Source organism: Crocodylus porosus, unplaced genomic scaffold, assembly GCF_001723895.1.
Source record: "Crocodylus porosus isolate Cpor-Errol unplaced genomic scaffold, CroPor_comp1, whole genome shotgun sequence".
Taxonomy (NCBI): Eukaryota; Metazoa; Chordata; order Crocodylia; family Crocodylidae; genus Crocodylus; species Crocodylus porosus.
Window position 1 is genome coordinate 13,510,166 of NW_017728909.1, and position 21,195 is coordinate 13,531,360.

The following is a 21,195-nucleotide window of genomic DNA, read 5'->3' on the forward strand; positions in this document are numbered from 1 at the left end:
GCAGTTTTCTCTCCTCAAGACTTCACATTGTAAATTTGCCTAGTGTAAATTCTTCCCAGAAGGCAGGAAAAATACTAGCTACCCATGCCTTGGGACAAATGTTCCTATTTTAGACCATGCCTTCTCATTGCTTGGGTCCAGATTCTGGTCTCAAGCAGGGAAGTGGAGAAACCCAGCTAATTTCAATGGGAACAGTGGCTGGCCCTCGAAATGAGGACACCTAAGAATCTCCTCTGGGCAGGTTGCATAAAGCGTATGTTCTCGCCTACATCAGTCTCCAACAGCAATTACAACTCTTCATGTTGGAGCCAGCTATGACCCCCATTGGATGTGCCTCTGGTTCTTCCTGTGTCATATAAGAAACTCCCTTTCAAGCTGGCCATCCCAGAAAAGAGCATTGTCTTTCCAAACCCAAGCATGATACCCACTGTGAAAGATAAATCTCTGCACAGCTGATGGTGCAGGAGCTTTGGGCTTGCTCCCATGCTTGAGTAATTTAGCGCTGTATCAAAACACCTGCCTGCATGTCACTAGGAAGGCAGCTTCACATGACAAAGTGCAATTTGGCCTTTCAGACAAGATTCCTTTTATTCCTCTGTGGGAGGAGAACAGATGTCCTGAACATCCAAACAGACTCCTCTTTCACCCCCTACTTTGATTACGCATTTTATATTTCTAACTTGTGAGCACAAAAACTCTTTGGAGTCAATCAGCACTGCTCCTCAGTCACCTACAGTGTATTGTTTCATTGACAACAGTCTCTTCCTACTTCTGTTCAGGATAATGACTTCGCTTGCAACAGTTGCAACCCACTGGCAGGTAGCCACCTATTAAAGTTTGTGCAGGTCAGGAGATAACCCTCCCCTGAAGAGGAATGACCTTGCAACACTACTTACCATGCGCTAAGCTGCTCGAACGGGTGTCTGTTTGCACTTTAAGTGCACATGGTATGTTTTCAGCGGAACGGGCGATGCTACCCATCCTCTGCATATGCCGGCTTACTGGGAAGTGACAGATTTAGATAAGATTTTAAACCCGCGTCTCTATATATTTATTGCTCCCAACACCACAACAGCTAGCAGAGCAACACAACGCTGCCCTAGCTCCACGCCGGTGCTGTAACTCCCAGAATATCTAATCAGGCTCAGGCTACTACGATCAACAGGAAGTCTGGTTTTTTGGTTTTGTTTTTTTTTATCCTCCCTATAAGAAAACCCTTCTTCAGTATGGTGACCGCACTCTCCCGGCCTGTGCCAGCATAGACCTTGCACACAGTGGGCAGAGATACTGGGCCCCATTAAGAGGCAAGATGGCAGTGCTAACCTTGCCAGCAGACACTTATAAATAGCGCCTGTTGTCAACTGCAGTGCAGGGGAGATTTCCAGAGGAAAGGCAACCAGCTAAAGTAAATAGGGCAAAGCCGAGAAAATATTTATAAAAACGCCGAGGAACAACTAAATGTCTTTAAAAGGCTTTTGGCTTAATATTTAACCCACATTCCTGACACACGCCCTCCTCTGCCTCCAACACAAAATCCAACCTTTGGATTAAGAAAGCGTCAAGGAAGTGACTGCCGTTGAAACAGGCACTTAGCTGTGGCGAATGGCCCGTCCCTCTTTGTTCCGGGTAGGAAATCAGCACTTACCTGAAGAGGCTGAAGACTCATAGGAGCTTCTGTCCTTCCGATTTGTCCTGAAGGGCTGAATGTCTTTTTCCCTGTAAGTTCCAAACCCTTCAAAGCTTCTCCTTTTATTCCCACTTGCATCGTTGTCCCGCTTTTCACTCGAGGAGTTCATGTCACCGAACATGTCCAGGGACTCTGACCTCCCGTTACTCTCAGCGTTGCTGGAGTATCTCTTTGTGCAAGAGTCAACAGGATCACCGCTCGAGTCACTTTTATCTTTGCTCTGTGTCCACTGCTGGGCATCAGAAAGTGATAGTGTAGACAGCGTATCCACTTCAAAGTTGCTCTTTGAGCCTTTGTGTCCGGTTTCACAATGCTGGTGCTTCTGTTTCTCCTTATGCTTGCTTTTCTCGTTGAGCAAGGAGAGGTCTTTGTCTGAGTTGCTCAGCCGTTCGTTGATCGCATGGCTGGAAAAGCCAGTGGACTTGCTAGCAAAGAGACCGCTCAGATCATCGTGTGTCCCCAATAGCCGCTCATCCTTATGCTTGTGCTTATGTTTGTGTTTCCTTTTGTGAAGTCGGCCACTAGACAGGCTGGTGGCTCCGACCTTCGGAGGAGCCAAGGAAGACTGCATGTCTCCAAGACTCATTCCCACAGGTGTTTGCAAGTGCACTCCATGTTTTGCTTTGTGTTTGGCAGTGGTGGACATCTTCATATGAGAGCTTGCATGGAACTGGGGCGGGGGTACCGTAGGTCTCATAAATGGAGAAGCCGCTCCGAGCGTGTGAGACAGGTACAAAGGAGCTGGATATTGACCATAGTAACCAAGATTCATCATAGGCATTGATGTGTAAGGCATTCCATAGGGTGCATAGTAACTCCCACTGGGAATAGGGTAACCGAACCCTTGTAAAAAAGGCACCTTTGTCATGGTGTCATTGGTTTTGGCAGGTCTACCACGCTTCTTCTTAGACTTCATGTCCGAGGTCCTGCGAAGATAGAGCAATGGGTCATACTGGATATATGGCACAGGGTAATAGTGATCAAAATTAATCCTGAAGATGCTGGGATATGGATTTTCATGATAAAAGGTGTAGCTTCTATGGGAAATCCTGAACACTTGAAACTTGTTGATGAGCTCCTCAAGGTCTGCAAGAAACTGGAGGTCATCTCTGTTCTGCAGGCTTTTCCGTTTCCTCTTGTGCTTTGGTTTTTTAATGCTCTCGTGCGAGAGAAAGTTATCAACGATGAGATGCTTCTGCCGGTGACCATGCCTGTTTTTTGTGCTGGTGTCTGACGGCATGGCCTCTGGATTGTCCAGGGTGCAGAAATCAAAGGAGTACCTCCTGCGGGATTCTGAACTTTTTTCTGCTTGGTCAGAAGTGCTGTTGTTGTCTGTACCTATCCCACTGTCGCTTGGTATGGTTTCCTCGCTGTGAGACTCGCTCACTGGTGACAAGGTGACTTCTTTCAGCGAACCTATTTCACACAGATGGGAAGGCGAGTTTGCCATTAACCTGGGTGGGGACAGCTTCCAAGTTCCACTGTGCATTCCTTTCTGGGTTTTTGTAGGAAGAGCACTGATGGGTTGAAGATTTGGCATAGTTTTTAACTCGGAAAAATTCGTTTCAGTGCTTGCAGGGCTAAGGTTGCCATTAGACCCCACTAACTGTGTTGAAAGCGGATGAATAGCTGCTGGTGACGATGCCACAAGTGACTGCAAGTTGGAAGGCACTGCTGGGTTTTCTGGCTGGCTAGAAACAGGCCTTGAGTGCTTGATGGCTGTCTTAGGTTCTTCTGGTGGAGGCTGCAGCTCTGCTCTTGGCTTCCTGCCCCGTTTTTTGCCAATGTAGATAGTCCCCCTCTTGCTGACATTTATCTGCTTCCCTAGCCTGGCATCGATGGTTGCAGCCCCTGTGCTCGTTGGTGGCTGTGTTTTTGTCTTCAGAGCTATATTGCTGGAGCAGGAGGACAAGATCTGATTCAGAATGTTCTTCCTCTTCAGGGTCTTCATCTTGTTGATGGTCTTGATGGTTTTCTTATCCAACACACCGAGCTTCCCGACCTTTTTGTGAAACTTGAGTTCGCTGATGGATTTGTCATCTCCTGGGACCATCTGGGCCAACTTGGCCAGGTTTCGTCTCCGCTTCCGCTTCTTTGTGCCGGGAAATTCCCGATTGATCGGACTGACCGGGCTGGTGGAGGTTCCCTCGTGAATCGTTTCAACCGTGAGCAAAGGCTGTTTCTTTGGTCGTCCTCTCTTTTTCTTGATAGGCGTAATCACAGTCAGACTATCTGTATTGGTATACAGAGGGCTGGATGGAGTGATGGGATAGGCTGAAGGAGGCTCCACCATTAGCTTCTCAGACGTTGCCACAGAGGTTTCCCGAAGGATGTTTTTAGGTTTGCTGCAGGTCCACCTCCGCTTGGCGGCGAGTTTTGGGTGCTGGATCTCTGCTAACTTGCTCGATGGAGGAAGGTCGACGGGTGCTGAAGCGGGCATCAGAGCTGCAGATTTTCTGAGCCTACTCGCACTGCTTGGGGAAGCTTTGTCAGCGATCCCACTGCTCTCAAGAGCTACCAATGGGGACTCATTCTCAATCACTTTCCCTTGCTTTGTGGCTCGGAAATCTTTTTTATTTCCCTCAGGTTGTAAACTAGTCCTGTTTGCTAATTCACTGCTCAGGGGGAGTCCAGAAGGCAGGCTTTTCTCCTGGACATTTTTGTCCGCTGCAGATTTTGCAGACTGCCTTTTTTTCCTTTTGTGACTTGATGCATCTGCTGCGGGAGTCTTTATCGGGATAGTAATTCGTACGTGACTGGCGTCACTCTCAGAACCGTTGGCAGAACTGGGATTCTGCTTTGCGGGTGATGCTTCGCGCATACCGTCCATTGAATAAGATTCCTTTTTCCCTTCCACGCTCTCATGGGCTTTGCTCTCAAATGCTTTCTGAGCACTTTTCACCCATTCTACATCTGAGTTTTGGATGGTTTGAGTTATGAAGTCTTTTTTGCTAGACTTCTTCTTTGTGTTCCCAGAGGGCTGATCTGGGGCCTCGATTTGCCCGGCTCCCTCTTGATCCACTAGAGGATGGAGCACATTGCACTCTGATGGATTGCTAGGCTGGGATGCGGTGGTGAGGTTATTGGGTGACGGAGCGGCACTGCAAACAGCATGCTCTTTGCTGTTGGTTGACAACTGAGCCCACGTGCTGCCTGCACCAGATTTCTTTGCCTGGGACTTGCTGAAGGAAACAACCGGCTCCGGAGCAGGAACCTTGGTAGCACTGGTTGCTTCTCGACTGGACTCTGTATTGATGAAGCAACTCTGAGAAGCAGATCCAGCATCAGAGCTTGCTGACCAGTCAAGATGGTGCTGGTTGCTACTTTTTTGCTGGTGCTTTGATTTTAAGGTGTCACTGGTGAAGTCTTGTTGGAGGCCTGGGTCGTAGTGCAGAGCAGAGTGCTTTTGCGGCCGGTCATAAACCTGTAAAGGAGAAGAAAGCAAAACAAAGAATGAGTTTACCTATCAATGTAAAAGCAACATGAGAGCAACACAGAGCGCTTATTTCCTTGGATCTGAAGGACAGCTGCCTTGAACTCATCTTATTCTCAGCCCTGCCATGCTCTGTAAAGCCTCCCCAAAAAGATGCAGGTTAAATTTCCTTTCAGCTTGTTGCTATGTTATTTAAGTTTTTTTTTTTTTCTTCCTGCAAACCCAACACTCACCAAAATATTTCCACGAGCTTTTAGATCAGTAAGACGAGAGATTTCATTTCTTTGTTTAAATATTAAAAAAGCCAAACATTCCCGTGATATGAACCACTTGTGCACCCCGTTCCCCTGCTGAATCATCTCTTTTTTTTGTGAGAAATTCCTCAGTTTGGGCCAGGGTTGCAGAATCAGACCCATTATTTGCTGCTCAAATAGTATTACACCATTGTGCTAATGGAGGAAAAGCAGAAAATGAACTTAATCCTGAGGCGATTACAAACAAAAGTGTAATCAATGGGTTTGCTTTCCTTCGAAACCTGAGAGAAATGCACAACGAGTATGGTTCTCAGTTTACAAGGACGTATTCACGTGCTCAACTTTAACCATGCAAGTAGTCGCAGCGAAGTCAATTGGACTACCTGCTTGCATCAAGCTATGCACATGAATCACTCTTTGCAAGATCAGGATCTATATTAGTTTTTAACATCTATTTCCATTTAAATAATCTGTTAGAAGGGATATTTTCAATTAGTTTTTTCTTTTTTTAAAATCTGACAGCATCCTTTCAAACCACAGGGGTAGCAGTAAGGGTACAATTATGCTAAAGAATATTGCAGAGCAGATGAAAGCCCACATTTATTCTCTGTGGGCTTCCTTTAGATGAAGACATTATGTATGTTACCGACAAACTTTAAAAAAAAACCCTTAAAACAAACCCGCTTTGCTCTCTTTTACTGACAACATCTAGCCCCGTGCTAGCCTTTACTCATTTGTTATTCTTATTATGCTTTCTTATGTATTTTTGTAAAGCTCCATCTCAAGCTGTGAAACTTATTTCATACATGTAGTATCGCAAGCAACTGTTCAATAGTAAACTGTGATTGTAATTAGACCACTGTGAATACCAAATAAATGATGGGATACTTAAAATAAACATGTAACCAAGGAAAGAACAGTAAAAGATAGTACTAAATATAGTAGAGTACCACAACTGTGCTATTAAAGTTACATTTTATATCAGCAGTTCTATCATAAACTCCTGTTTGGGGGATTTATAACAGGTACATTTGGGTCAAGTAAAGAGGTTTTGAGATCTGGGAAGCCTCCTTTTCGGCGATGCTACGAACCTTCAAATCTGACCGACTTTTACGGTGTGCCAACGGTGCCACGTGGGACGAGGCCTGGTGTATACTGAAGGGCCTGTTCACATGCCTGTTCTTGGCAGACCGATGAGGACACATCCGTAGTGAGTGTGTTAAAAATACGCCCGGCCCTTTTGGAGTATGCGATAATGGTAAAACTGTTCTGGTCCATCGTCTCGAGAAGGAATTGGGGATTCTTAAATTGCATGGATACTTCAGCCATGCTGCATACGGACCAAGTGCGCTCAGGGAAAAGAAAGGTTTCCAGGAAGTGTAGAGTGAGAAAACAGAGCGTGCAGCTGTGGTAAGAGGCAGGTGTTTAGGTTAGGGATATTCTTCTCAGCCTCAGCAGAAAGCCCAAGGGCTGAGCAGACTCTGCGGGATGGACTAAAACTGCTATCTGAAAGGGACTGACTCTCTTTGAGTTACATGGCGTCTGAAGCAAAGGGAAAGCTTGCATTGCGCTTGCTCTGGGTGTTACAGCAGGATGCTAGTTTCTCTGTTGCAAAGGCTGCATATATGGAGGCTTTCAGTTTCCAGGGTTGGGAATCTCAAGATCATCCTTCAGGGAGACGTGCAAGAATGGAGTCCATCTACCTTCAACCCTCCTGGTTAGTGAATGCAAAGGGCACTGAAATACTGTGCTTTATTTTAAATGATTTGGTTAATAGTCACAGAGCTCATGAGATCCTCATTTTATGTCACACACTCTGTGCTTCCCCCACTGTTTCTCAGTCTCCAGGCCACGTCGTGGCTGAGACTGCAGTAGGAGACCAATGGCCCTGAGAAAGGGCACAAGAAGCCATTCTAACCCATTGCCAGGTCTCAGGAAGATGTAGGCACAGTTGTGGGTCCTCCTCACTTCCTCCCCACTCCCCTGCATGCAGAGTGGCTAGGGAGATGGGGCTCAGTTATTTCCTCCCCCAACTAGGCTGCAAAGCAGGGCCACCATGAAGGAGGTGACGTATCATGAGCAACCTCCGGGAAGAAGCAGCTTCCCCAGGGGCAGCCTCCACTTCAACACAGTGGCGAGGGACAGAAGTTAAAAATAAACCAGTTTAAGTAATTAGAAAGATTAAACCTGTAACAGAACAAAAGTTCAGTGCACATAAACCAGTTTCAAAATGGCTGAAACTGGTTTAAGATAAACCTGGTTGAATGTAGTATCAGATTTAACTGATTTCGGTCAAACCATTTTATGAAACTTCTGTCCCAGACCCCTTCCTGGTTCAAGTTAAATCACACTCCCCCAGCATCCCAGCATGCTTTCTATCCCCGGGCTGGGCTGTGCTGTTTGCTCCAGCAGAGAAGGGTTGCAGGAAGGGATAAGGCAAGGACTGCTTCCTCCCTGCAGCAAACCCCTGCAGAGGTCTGGGGGCAGGGGGAGGAGGGAATTAGCTTCCCGTCCCCCGAGTATAGAGCTGCCCTGCCTTGCTAAACTTACCGCTGGCTGCAACTGTGGACTACAAATCCCAGAGGCATCTGGAAGCAGGAAGAGGAAGTGATGAGCAACCCACAAATGTCCTGCTACTGTGATTCTGGACTGCAAATCCCAGAGACCTCAGAAAGAGAAAGAGAAGACAGAGGAAGGGAAAACACAGCCCATGATGGCTATGTGTCAGAGAGCTGTGCTGTAGCGCCCCCCAGCTTGTGCCCTGAGTCACTGCTGGTATGTGGCTACACAAAGTAAATGTCTGCTCACTGGTTAGTCAGTTTGATCTACGCAACTTAGACTAACCTGCAAAGACTGAATTGATTCAGCCTCGGGCTTTTTGACCGTCTGTACTTAGCCAATATGGTGCCTCGCAAGCACAAATGAACTCTTTATTCATGTGCTGACCCTGCTGCTGAGCCGAACTGTGCAACACTGAGTCACTATGAACAGTTTTCAACCTAAGAGTCCACAACCAGCCACGCAGATGGTAAAAACTCTTCAAGGCATGCGCCTTGCATGACATTTGGGCTCTACCGAAGTTGCTGGGACTTCTGTTATCAACTTTAATCAGGTCAGGATTACGGCCTTTGCTTTTAGACCAATCAGTAAAGAAGCACAGAGGGGGATGCAGTTAGATGTGGTCTAGGCCCCCAGAGATCAGCAAACATAATAGTTTCTGACTTCGAAGAAGCCCTAGATGTTAAGAACCAGCCCCCCATTGGTCTATTGGTGGTGTCTCTCCGATTCATCCATGCTGCATCAGTTTACTCCAGTGAAGAACAGGGCACTACTTTGTTCATCAAAGGGACTCTTTTTTTAAGCTCCTTCCAAAACAGTAAGCTATGAAAATAAGTGACCTTTAAAATATTGTTGGAAAAAGTGAGGGTTACAGCACTGAGCGAAAACATTGCATGCTGCTGACTCCCTGCTTTCCCCATATCTGAGGTTTAAAACAGGCACGGCTCTTTAATCCATAGTGACAAATACATTTGGTGGCGTAGCGAGAACCTAAAGGCTACAATGGAAAACAAACCTGACTTCTTGTGACTCGGGTACCTCCTGCTCTGGTTCCCTTGTCTCCCAAAGTGGACTTAAACAAGGTAACATTGTAGCAGGTCTCTTACTATAGGCCTTGCTGTAGCTGCAACACCAGGAAGGACTGCAACATCTCTAGTGTAATGCATGAAAATAATGCAGTTATGACACCTGAGCTGCCAAGCATGCTACTGTTAAATGCGATACACTACTTTAAAACAGAAGTAACCACTGTGGTTTCAACAGGACTTAGAAGCTAACCTGCTACGCACGCATTTGCAGAACCACGACCTCCATTTCTCACACGTTCTCTACAAACTACAGATCTGCTCAAGCATGTCACGGCCTACTGGGCATCTCACTTAATGTGACTCCTTCCAGGATGAGGTTCGTATTATTCTCGTTCCCCTGCTAAACACACTCACGTCACTAAAGGAATTCGTCTGTATGTGCTACCGCAGTGTAGAAACCAGAGATCGCATGGCCTACAGCAGGCTGAATTTCAGGCCCTGCAACTGATACTTGAGGACCGTTTACTTAAAAGAACCGGCAAATCAGCTGAAAGTAATGCAGTTAAGTGTATTTTGTTCCCAATGTATCCGTCTGGATCACTGCCTGATCCCATTGTTCCTAACGTTTCAGCTTCAATTTGCCCTGCTGGGTGAGCACCACAATCAAAGGGCGCCGTGAACAAAGACAGAGCAACAACAAATGATCAGAAGTAATGGGGGGAAAATAGTACTTAAAAAATAAATAAAGCAATCCTCCAGTCAAGATAGCTGCAGAGGCTAGAGCTTTCAGTGGGGTGAGAGTGAACAAGGCTCTTCAGAAACCAGCTGATGCCTGTATCTTGTTGCCTTTCCGGGAATCCGCTTCTTTGACTGTCAGCAAGTACATAATATACGGCAGCTTGCGGATCGCTTCATCAGGCTGTTGACTTCAGTAGATATCCTTTGTAGTTACATCAGCAGAACTAAGAGAAACAGCACGGTCTACGCTGCATTTTTGGGGAAGTGAAGGATTTGCCCTTACTTAGCTTTCCGTTGATCAGTGTAATTCAGTCACCGAAAAACAGCTCCGTCTTCGGTGCCTGCCCTATTTGCACGTCACTGCCCTTGAGACTCCAAATCAGGATCTCCTCTGGAATCTACCCGCTCTCAACCTCAATTCCTCCTGCGTGTGGGTAGGCATTTACTTTTGCGCTTGGTGCCTGCGCTTGTGATTCTCTCTCAAGCCACGTCATATCTGGCGCGCCTCTTTGAAGCCCTACTGACCGGCTGTGCTTGTTGCATGAAAATCTTGGCTTCCATTTAGGAAGAAAAAAAAATAGTTATGCGTTTTCCAGGCTTCAGAGAAAAGCTTGAACACGTCACCCAAGCGCCCCCAAATAAGCTGAGAATATAAAAGAGACAACGAAGATGCCCCCTAGTTTTATCTCATGAAGTTAAAGCCAGTCTCATGAATTTTGAGCACTCAGGCCTATCAATTCAGGATAGGCCTAGCAGCAAATTATATCACAGCTCTTTTCAGCTCGGCTGCACTGGCTGATGCACCTGCTTATCCCTGCTCTTCCCCACTTTGGTAGCCCAAGCAAATGACACGCAATATAGGCCCTTCAAAGGAGGGCCAAGCCACAGTGACCAACCTTTTACTCCGTGCACAGGGAGAAAGGCAAACCTTAGTCCATAGGGAGTTTTTTCACTTAATAACAGACTGCCTCACAATGCCTAATCATTTTGCTTTCCAAAGCCTCTCACTAAATCTAGGCATAATTCACTGTCGCAGAGAAGGAGCAATAAGCATGTGAGAAGATACTAGCTACCAGCTGGTCAGACCCAAGGACCGAAAAGCAATGTATTCAGAAAAGTGACGCCAGCTAAAAATAGAGCTATATTAAAAAAAAAAAAAGTTAACTCCACCCCTTCAACATGCTCCCAGTGAAAAACTAGATGTGCAAGGAAACCCCTGTTAGAAACGCACCTTCTTCCCGAGGTAACACTCATAAAGCTTGTCAAGAACCTGGCTCACAAATCAAAGTTAATACTACAACGCCCCCTCTTTAAATCATTCACAGATCCATCTGTGTAATGGCTCCTCAAGTGTAATTCCCTATTAAGAGGCTTTATCTGGAGAGATAAGCAGCTGGTTCCCATGTCACTAATTGCTGTCTGCTGTGATTTTAAAACATCTGCACCATTGTGCTCTTCATTTTCATATTCTAATCACCCTGAAACTTGAAAAAGGTACATCATTGATTGTTTCTGTGGGTTAATTAGTACACAGTCTCCTTGTACAGACAATTTAAAGGCAGTCAGAACCTCAATCAGCAAGTTTGTTTTAAAAATTAATAACATCGGGCGAGTCTGTGGGGATTGGCATCCACAGTGACACATCAGAGTATGCTCTGGGGATCCGCCATCCTTTGTTAGACTGTCCTCAGGCTGGAAAAAAGGGAGCTTTTTTCATAAAGGAAGGATGTAATTTTAAAAGCAGGGTTTTGGAAGGTATTTGCTGTTATCTCAGGGCCTCCCTCAACCCTCCCTGCTAAATTCGACAGGGTGCAGGGTACCACAGCCCCAAACTCCTAAGTGATTTAGGGGCAGAACTTCCATTTTCAAAAGTGAGTTCGGCACGTCAGGTTACATCAGGAAATGCCCCAAATCACTTCTAAAAATGGGAAAATGTTTTCTTAAGTGGATCGAATGCCTTCTGTTTAAGGCACCTGTTCTGAGACACCTTCCAAGGACTTGATTTTCAGGAAAGGATGAGCACCCATCTTTGGAAAATTAGGCCTCTTTTTCATTTCTCCGTTAACTATTGAGGTCTCTAAACCTGTCTTTAAGATCTTGGTCATAATCCCTGCCACAGAGAAAACCAATGTGCATGGTGCATTATTATTGGGGAACAGGGAGCACTTTAAACAAAAGAAAAAAAACGGAGATTTCCCATTCCAACAAAATATCCTGTTTCATACCAGCTTTAGTTCAAAACTGAGGCTGAGTGGGGCCTTTTCTCTCCTCCCAAAGGGGCAGCTGGAAATTGGTCGCTTGAAGCCCATAATGAAAGCAAAGTAAAATTTCCCATCAGCATCCTCCTGAGGTTGTAGCAGGCTGGAATCACTCTCCTAAAGCATGTGGCATGATGCTTTTATCGACTCATCAAACACAGGTTTGATAAACACTATATACTTTGTTCAGTGGGAGGATTTTGTAGTACCCATCACCTTAGGCTGGGGCAGAAGAATACAGGACCCTAAAACAAAACACTGGCTGAACGGACCCTAGAGCTCGGCAAGACTCAAATCAGGTGGGCATAGCAGCAACTTAAAGAGATGATCAGCTTATAAAATGGAGCTTGATCAGTATATTAAAGGGATTAGAGGATTTGATGGGCTGCAATAGCAGGGGTCTGGACTCTGACTCTGTAGGCACCTGCCACGCTCCTCTGGATCTAGAATGGTAGGAAGGAAAAAACTGTGCAAAATATGAAAAATGCCAATAGGATCTTGAAAGTATAAATACGGTACCACGCTGCTCTAGAAAGGCCCAGCAAAGCCACTCAGGGTCTGACAGTAGTAATAGTAATAGTAAGAGTAGTTAGCCCTGCCATGTTAGCAAATGAGTAGTTCGTACACAAGTAGCTCATATGCATCATTTCCACAGAGGGGTTTTTTTCCTGAAGGGATGTAGGGGGGGGGGAAATCTCATTTCCTCACACTGCTCCTTCCAAAAATCCTTTTGCTTTCCATGAGGTCAAAGCAAACCCAAACGGTGTTTTCAGGAGTCCTGGTTGCACAGGAGATTGTGGGAGAAGGTGGTGGGGAGGGGGGAGCACAGAGAAAGAGAAAAATGAACAGGAAGCTGCAGGGGACCACTTGAGAGCATGACACAGTATGGGGTTGAAGTGGGTTAATTAAAAGTAAAACATCACCTGCATCCATTCAACAGAGCATGAACATCAAAGGCAAAGTCCTGTGCTTATTGATGCCGGAATAAATCATAAAGGATCTCTACCAAGTTGCTCATATCCTTTGTGATTTACTCCTGTAAAGACAAAGTAACCTTATCACTTTTCTGATGTGATTATCATAAGGGCACGGCTATACAGGAACTGGAGGCTGGAGAAAAGCTCAGTCCAGTTGGTTATTCTTCTGCCAGACTGTTTGGAGACATATTGCTGTCACCTACTGTCATGAAACTACCTCTCAACCCCCCTGTATTTCCCAGGCCATGATATAAATTCAACACTTGATTCAAATTTCCAGCACAGAGAAAATGAAAGACAAGGGATTTTGCTGCTTTTTTTTTTTTAAAGTAAAAAAAATAATTATGGCGTTAATAAAATAGGAAGCTGCAGGGATCTTTGCACCTCACATTGTATTTGGTTTGGTAAGACCATGAGCCAGTACCAGAACAATCCAAATGGTCTAGAAGAGAGGTCCAAAACACTCTGCTGACAGTCTTCCCAACATTAATGAATAGGATGGTGTTGATTTAAATGAGGGTAACTAAGGACCTTACAAACAATATAGGCACCCCCACACTAATTTTACTACCAACTGGGTGCATCTACATGTGTTTAACTGTGTAGACTAATTTGCTGCAGTGTAAAGCATCACAGGCGACACATGAGACTCTATTAAACTACAACAAACTAATTTTCACCACTCTAAGATAGCACTGTGGGGGACAGTACTATCTAATGGCATCAAAATAACTGCACCCAAACATACATGCAAATGCTGACGTGGGTGTAAATTGTGTCCAGGCAGCTCAGGCAGCAGCGGGCCCAGACCCCTGCCTGCCACCTAGCCACAGCCCCTCTGCCACCTGATGCTGGTATTCGGAGCCTGGGGCAGACCCCCCAAGCCTGCTGCCAGTCAGGGCTGCTCCACCCCACCTCAAACTGCTGAGGTGCCAAGCATTCATATAGATGCCAGACTTTGTTCTGCCAACTTAATGGCATGTGTAGATGTACCCACTGGACGCATCTACACATGCTGTTAATGCACTTAAACTCTGGTGCTTATTGCTCTGGAGTATATTGCTTCTGGGTATGGTGTCTGCATGTGCACCCAGGAGTGCAGCGCGTTGAACCAGGCTGGAGCAGCCCCAGCTGGCAGGGGGTCTGGGGGTCAGCCTGCCTGCCTGGGGCTAATTCCCCTGGCTCAATGTGCTGCAAGCATGAAGGTGCTTCAGTGCGAGGCTACATGTGCAGAGTTTTTTACTTGTATTTACAAGTACTATTCTGTTGCAGAGTAACTTAATCTACGCTGGCCTAACAGGGGCGCATATGTAGATACACAACATTTACTGCACAGCTAATTAGTCGATGTCTTCTGTAGATACGACTAGCGTGCAGTCACCTAGATCAGTGTTACTCAACCTTTTAAATAGCAAGTACCCCCTAACTTCGGAAAATTTTAATAAGTACCCCAACATTCAATTTCCAGGGGATTTTATACTTACAGACTAATGTGTACCATATGTTGGAAGAAGGGCTGTGTATATAAGGCCATGGCATGACAGATATCTTCTCTGATGTGGGTATTGTTGCCACCTTTTACACCAGGGGTGCAAATTCAAGTATGTACCTGGGCTACAGGTGAAGTTGGCCAAAGGTAGGAGGGCTGAATCCAGTGCTGTGCAAAACATGACATGCCAAATTATTACTGGGGAAATTAAAGTGCCGTGCAATGTGCGGCACACCAAATTTTTTGCCATAGTTTTGAGAAGAAAAGAGGGCAATAGAGAGAGGAAAAGAGGGAAAAGAGAGAGAGAGTGTTGGGGTATCCACGTACCCCCCTGCCTGTGTTTCACATACCCCCAGGGGTACACGTATCACAGGTTGAGAAACTATAAGCTAGATAAGCACGTGTTTAGAAATGGATGCAAACCACAGCACTTGCATCTTCATCTAAATATCAGCCACTGCCACCATCTAGAAGTCTGCAAAATTAGGATTCAGGGTTGCTTACATCCTTGATATTAGCACAAGCCCATCTCTATGCATATTTTCTTTATCCATATGCGTAAACACCCCTGCTCTTCTCAGGGCTCTGTATTAAGCAGCGAGTCTGGGAAAATGCTAAACAATGGGATTCTTCTGTCATCTCCAACAAAGAGCCCATCACCACTGACATAACAATGCAGTTTAAATATTGTGTTTAAGCATAATGCAGCTTGGCTGATGGGTTTAGGCAGCTGTGGGGGAACAATCAGGTCCTAGATAATGTCCTGCAGGAGAGTTCTAATCCCGCTTTGCTCCCTGGCAAGATGTTTAGGCACTTGTTAGGATCCCACTGGACCTCCAGTCCATTTAAAAAGTATTTCCACCCCAGAGGTGTTTTTTACTGATGCAAATTGATTGATCCAATTTAGATGCTGCCCTTCCCAGCAAAGACCCAGGGCAGCTTACACTAAGAAAGCAGTTTACACTACTCTAAAAGCACGCAGGATACTAAAATAAGAAATACAATTAAAACTCCCTAAGCAATATCCCAGCTTAGTTCTGCTTGCTAAACACCTGCCAAAATGGGAAGGTCTTACTGTGTTTTTGGGTGGTATCCAGGCTTCGGCTCGGGTGGGTCCCGAGGTGGAGGGAGTTCTAGAGCTGAGGAGCAACTCCCCAAAATAACCTCCCATGTGTTTTCAGTTAGTGGACTTGGCGAACGGATGATACGAACAGAAGGTTGTTCTCGGCTGACCTTAGGGGGCAAGATGGTGCATACGGAGGAAGGCGGTGTTGTTATAGCAGTGCCGAGAGGAAGACCACAGCAGAAACCACCCGATCATGCTAATAATTGCACCTGCTTCATTTGCTCAACAGCAGTGATCTTCACTTCACATCAGGGGGATTACTCGGGCTTCGTTTTGTTTAGAAAACATGGCCGTGTACATTTATTAGGCTGTATTGTCTAGCAGATGGAGGGCAATGTTGGTACTTAGGGGATCAGCTTTCATAGCTCCTGCTGCGTGACCAAGGTGCATTTTGTCAGCTTCTTTATACTTCTTTGCCCTTCCACCATTTGCCTTTCTTCTCCATGTAGATGAGAAGACTATAGGTTGCAAGCTCCTCAAGGCCGAGGTGGCCTCTCACTCTGTATTTGCTGATTTGTTTGGAGTGAGGCACTGTGCAGTGTCCTCAAAAGAGACTAGCACATGAAAGCAAGGCAGAAAAACAAGTCATAAAGCACGGTGTCCTGCCTCGGAGGTTTGTGCTGTTGTCCATAACTGCATTGCCAGAGCAGCGCCCAGGTTAGCAGGGTGGAAGTACAGTGCGATGGCCTTGGTGAGCCCTTCTCCCTCCTATGCTTATATACAATGCTCTGATTAATGAATTCCTACTGTAATTTCAAAAGCCTCGAGTATTTAATTTGTGATGAAAGATTTCTTTTCCCCTTCATTTATTATAGCAGAAATTGCAGCCTTGCCCTGAATACATTTTTTGCGGGGGTGGGTAGGAAGGTTATAAATGGCTTTTCTGGTGAGGCTGATGCCTCTTTCCACTATAGTTAAATAACTTGACTGTAAATTGAGTCCTTAAATGTCAAGGAGGTGCTGAATTCACCTGAACACAGGCATTTAGAGAAGCTCATAAGAGCTGTGAGCTATAGTTACTTAGCTCATCATTCTTTTAGCATGCACTTCATTTAACAGTTACTGACCGACAGATTAATTCCTTTGAAGCACCTTGATTGCTGCTCAGATCTAAAGCAAGCCTGGAAATATGAGCCAAATATAGGTGCTCCACATGGTACAACTGGTCAAAGCCTGTGGCAGAGAAACCAAGCTCAAGGAGCCAGTCTCTGCCTGTCTCGCTGCCTAGCAGAGCTGGGTCCTCCCCCCCACCAGCATGAATGTGAGTTTTGCTCTTGAGTTCAATGCACGTAGGATCCTGCTCTACACAGTGGGTTCTGAAGAGGTGCCTTGAATAATCCTGACCAAGCGTATAATCTAGATCCAAATGTCTGAGCCCGTTTGAACCCCTTCTCCCCATTCTCTCAGACTCCCTGGGAAGGACGGGGCTCAGTGGTACGGTAAATAATGCAGCAGGCTGAGTTCAGGAAACTTGCATTCAAGCCTAGCACGGGCCACCAGGGACAAGAGTCTGGCTCAACTAAGTGCCTGCTCAAAACCACAAAGCCACTGAAGAATTCTGCATGATTGGCGATCTACGCCTAGGAGAAGCCCCAGGCTAGAATAGCAGAAGAGTTGCATGTAATATAGATTTAAGGTGCTTTAGGGTTATTTAAATTGAAAGATGCTGTACGTGAGTAGGAAGTTGCATTTCAGGATTGAGATGTGTTGAGAGAGCTGTGCTGGAAAAGCCTGCAAGCGCCTTCCGGTGCTCTGACTAGCCGTCGCTATTTGTTCCTTACTGCTCTCAAGAAACAATTAGAGGTCGAAAATGTGAGTTAACTAAACTACCATGCGTTCCTTCACAAGAGAAGCTTTCCTGCCTCTGGGTCGTTTGCTTTTGCTTTTTTCTTATTTCCTTTTCAAAAGGACCTCAGGTTGCAGGGAGTTCTTCCAGGGGATGGGGGCACAGCATGGAAAAGGAGCATACTGATGGTATGTCAACCTATTCATCCGCCAGAAAGGGATGCCAGAGATTGCTGCAAGCTTGCAAGCACCAGCTGACCCCCAAATCTAACTCCTTGGGTCCCACTATCTGCTATGATTCACTTTGTTCAATCTTTTGTACTTGTTTTAAGTGAACATACCTCACTTTCATCCTCAGAACCTAATTCACTGTGGCCTCACATCTTCTGTGACATTTATGTCCAGATGGACATAAAGTGCCCCGTTGTACTGCGGGTAGGTACAAATGGCTAGAGAGCAAGCAAGCTAGAGGCGAATCTAATAGTTGGGATCTCTCTTCTCTTAATTTACCATGAGGCTCACATAGAGAAATTTACAGCTGTAGATTTGTTCAGGCTATCAATAAGCTTTGCAAAAAATTACAATGTGAAATAATTCTGTAGAGATGCCACGAAGGACGATTGCAGATTAACATCACTTAATTGGAGCATTGCTACACCATTTCTGCACAGCCGGTATATCTCTGACTTGATGCTCATTTCCCCCCCGCTCCCCCCGCCACCCCTCACCATCACCTTCCTCTTCCACCTCAGCTATAGCAAAATCACCTTTACTAATAAACCTACAGCTTGAATAGCAGGTTTTATTTAGTGCACTATAAAAACAGTCATTTCTCAGATCATAAAAAGAGCTCAACTGGACTGCATCATTTTGCTGCAGTGAGTTTTCTGGTGGAGTGATTCTCTTTTCTAAATGCCAGCATCCCCCACTAGCAGTATTTATGTACCAAAATAAAATGCAATTTTCTGTATTTTATTAAGTGTGAATCTTCAGCAGAAATCCATTTGGGAGCTGAAACTGAGACTTAATTGTCCCTTGATTTTACACTTATTGCCATATGAGGCTGTATCAGACTGTCTTACAACGACAGTACAAATCAAGTAAGGGTTTGATGACGAAGGAGCAGGACTGCAGAGATACCTAAAAGCCCCAACCAAGTATGGTGCCCATTGCATTAGGCTCTCTACACACACTTTATGGAAACTTCTGTTAATATAGACACAACAGACATGGAGAGGGAGGGGAAGCAAGGGCAGAGATTAGGGCTGTATCTCTACCACTGCCCTGTTGAACGTAGGATCATTACCAAGAAACAAACCCTGCCCAGTTGCTCCCACTCTGCACCTGCCCACATCTGGCAGCTAGACGGAGCAGATGGCATAGAGGGCTCCTTGGTACATACCTTGGGGCTGCTCTCTCATTTTCTGCCTTGGGAACTCCTGAGACCGGTGCTGGCAGGTGAGTGCTTTGGGCACAGGCAAGAATGGAAATGGGAGTGAGTGGTGGGGGGGTGCTTGTTTCTTGGTAGCGGTCCCAGCGTTCATGGGGAGGCAGTAGAGACATGGCCACCAGGACTTGACAAAACTCACATTCCAGGTCTGTGGCAGGGATGAGATCAGACTCAGCGTATCGAGATCCCAGTGCACAGCCCTACTCCCTAGGCCACTCTAAGCCATACCCAGATGAGTCCTTTACCCATTTTAGATCCATTTCTATGACTGGCAAAGTGATCTGTGTGGGCAGTCCCCTGCAGAACCCCACTGAGGTTTACACAGGCGTAAGAAACTGCCTGCATAGACCTTGCTGAAGGATCAAGACCTTAGCAAAATACCATGGCATTGCCATCATTTCAGAGTACTGCTCTCTTAATTGTTCTGGCATCATCTATATCTTATTTTTAGACATGTAGCTTCATTTGAATGCCCGGGATAGATTTGGTAGAAGACATTTGTTTTTGGAAATGCATACTCTAGAACGCTTGGGTCAGAGATGATACCTTTTATTACACCAACTCAGAAATCTCAAAAAACAAAAACCCAACCCAACCCAACCCAACCCAACCATATATATACATATGTATTTTATCTGTTATATATGTTTGCGATTTCTGAGTTAGTCTAATAAAAGGAATCATCTCTGAACCAAGAGTCCTAAAGTTTCGCATTTCTTTTTGTCTCAGACCAACACAGCTACCAAATACATCCCTGTGTTTTCAGGAATTATTTCAAACCGAAAAAGAGAGATCCATTAAAGCACAAATGGAATGAGGGAGTTCAACTATAAAGAGTATCCCTCTGTTCATAGATTTCATAGACATCAGGGCTGGAAGGGACCTCGGGAGATCATCGAGTCCAGTCTTTGTTTATCAAAGACCAGTGATACGGGTGACTCAATGACAGTCTGCATGTACCACTATGGGGCATTTGGTTAACTGCCTTCAGTCTAGCGGGCAGTTATCTAAAGATACAATAGCCAGAAGTTAAACTAGACAAATGTAATTTCAATTAAGACACACCATTTTAAGGTTCAGAACAGTTTAACAAAGGTAGTGAAGTTTCATTGCTGAACGTTTTAAAATCAAAAATGGATTTTTTTTCCTATTAAAAATGCTCTGACACAAGCTCAGTTATTGGACCTGGACCAAGAATTAATTGCAGTATCTGGCTGTGTGTGTGTGCTTCCCCAACACTAAGTGAAAGCTGCAGTAGCTTGGCCCTCCGTTTTCCACCATGGGATAAGAGCATGCATGTGAGCAGTTAGTGTGGAGTAGCTGATACCATTATAACTCACTACCTTCAAATGACACTTCTTGGGTGCCCATAAATCACACTGTTTGGATTTTACTTCTTGGATTAGGTTTCCATCCCTAGTTGCACCTCAACCTTGTACTCATGCAGACAATTTTGCCCCTCCCCTGGCAGCTTTATCCACATTCATATTTGTTAACATGCCAACAATGAGCTACAGTCTATCTTTTCTACTTCCATGAGTTGGTGTAGCTTCATCAACTACAATACGACTGCATCAATTTACACCAGCTAGATAACTTACACGCTATATTTTGGGATGCTTATGGCATGAAGCACTTCTTTCTGGAGTGATGGAGGATGACCTATTGACAAACAATACTCTCAAGGAATGGGTGGGAGAGGGCAGGAAAGCCTTAGCCCACTTCAGAAGACTTGCCACTTGCACCCTTAAAAAGACTTCAGTGGACTCTTTAGTATCAAAGAAGGATTTAGATGGTCTCACAAGTTAAAATCCCATTTGAGGATCTAATATATTTGAGGGAACTCAACGTATGTATTTCAGAGATTTAATCCTGGTGGGATTTCAGTTTTCTACCGGAGTTAGATTTCATATATCTATTCAAGTATGAGGACCATTCAGGTGACAGTCACTGAAATAGATGCCAACTTTCATAATACATAGTGGATATGTGTCTACTCCATTTCACCGTGTCTACCGAAAGTATTTTATCTAATCCATTTACCATCCACTATGATGCTATTGCTGTGGTATCAAAACACAGTATCTTGGGCACGTCTACATGAGATGCTTAATGTGTAGTACACTGATTGACTGCATATTACAGCATCATGGAGAAACCCATGCTATCAGTCTAAAGTGCAGTAATATTAGTCTGCTGTGCATGAACTGTCATAAAAAAGCATGTCATTGCATTAATACGCAGTAGGGCAGCCTACTGAGCATATATTTTACAAGTACTAAATGTGATGTGCAAACAAAACAATACACTCTTTGATCCAAACAAGAGACATGGGGAAACGCTATTGTTTTATTTAAAGACGGGCTTCTTGAAGAAATTCTAAGTGTACTATGGAGCAAAAATTTGGATTG

At 45.1% G+C, this 21,195-nt stretch overlaps 1 protein-coding gene across 1 annotated transcript in view; it reads right to left on the reverse strand.

Moving 5' to 3' along the window:
* SETBP1 (SET binding protein 1) overlaps positions 1-21,195 on the reverse strand; it is a 325,029-nt gene that overhangs the window by 102,223 nt on the left and 201,611 nt on the right. The window contains exon 3 of the mRNA XM_019531682.1: positions 1,646-5,111. Within this exon, the coding sequence (XP_019387227.1) occupies positions 1,646-5,111 (3,466 nt within the window). The remainder of the gene's footprint in view (positions 1-1,645; positions 5,112-21,195) is intronic.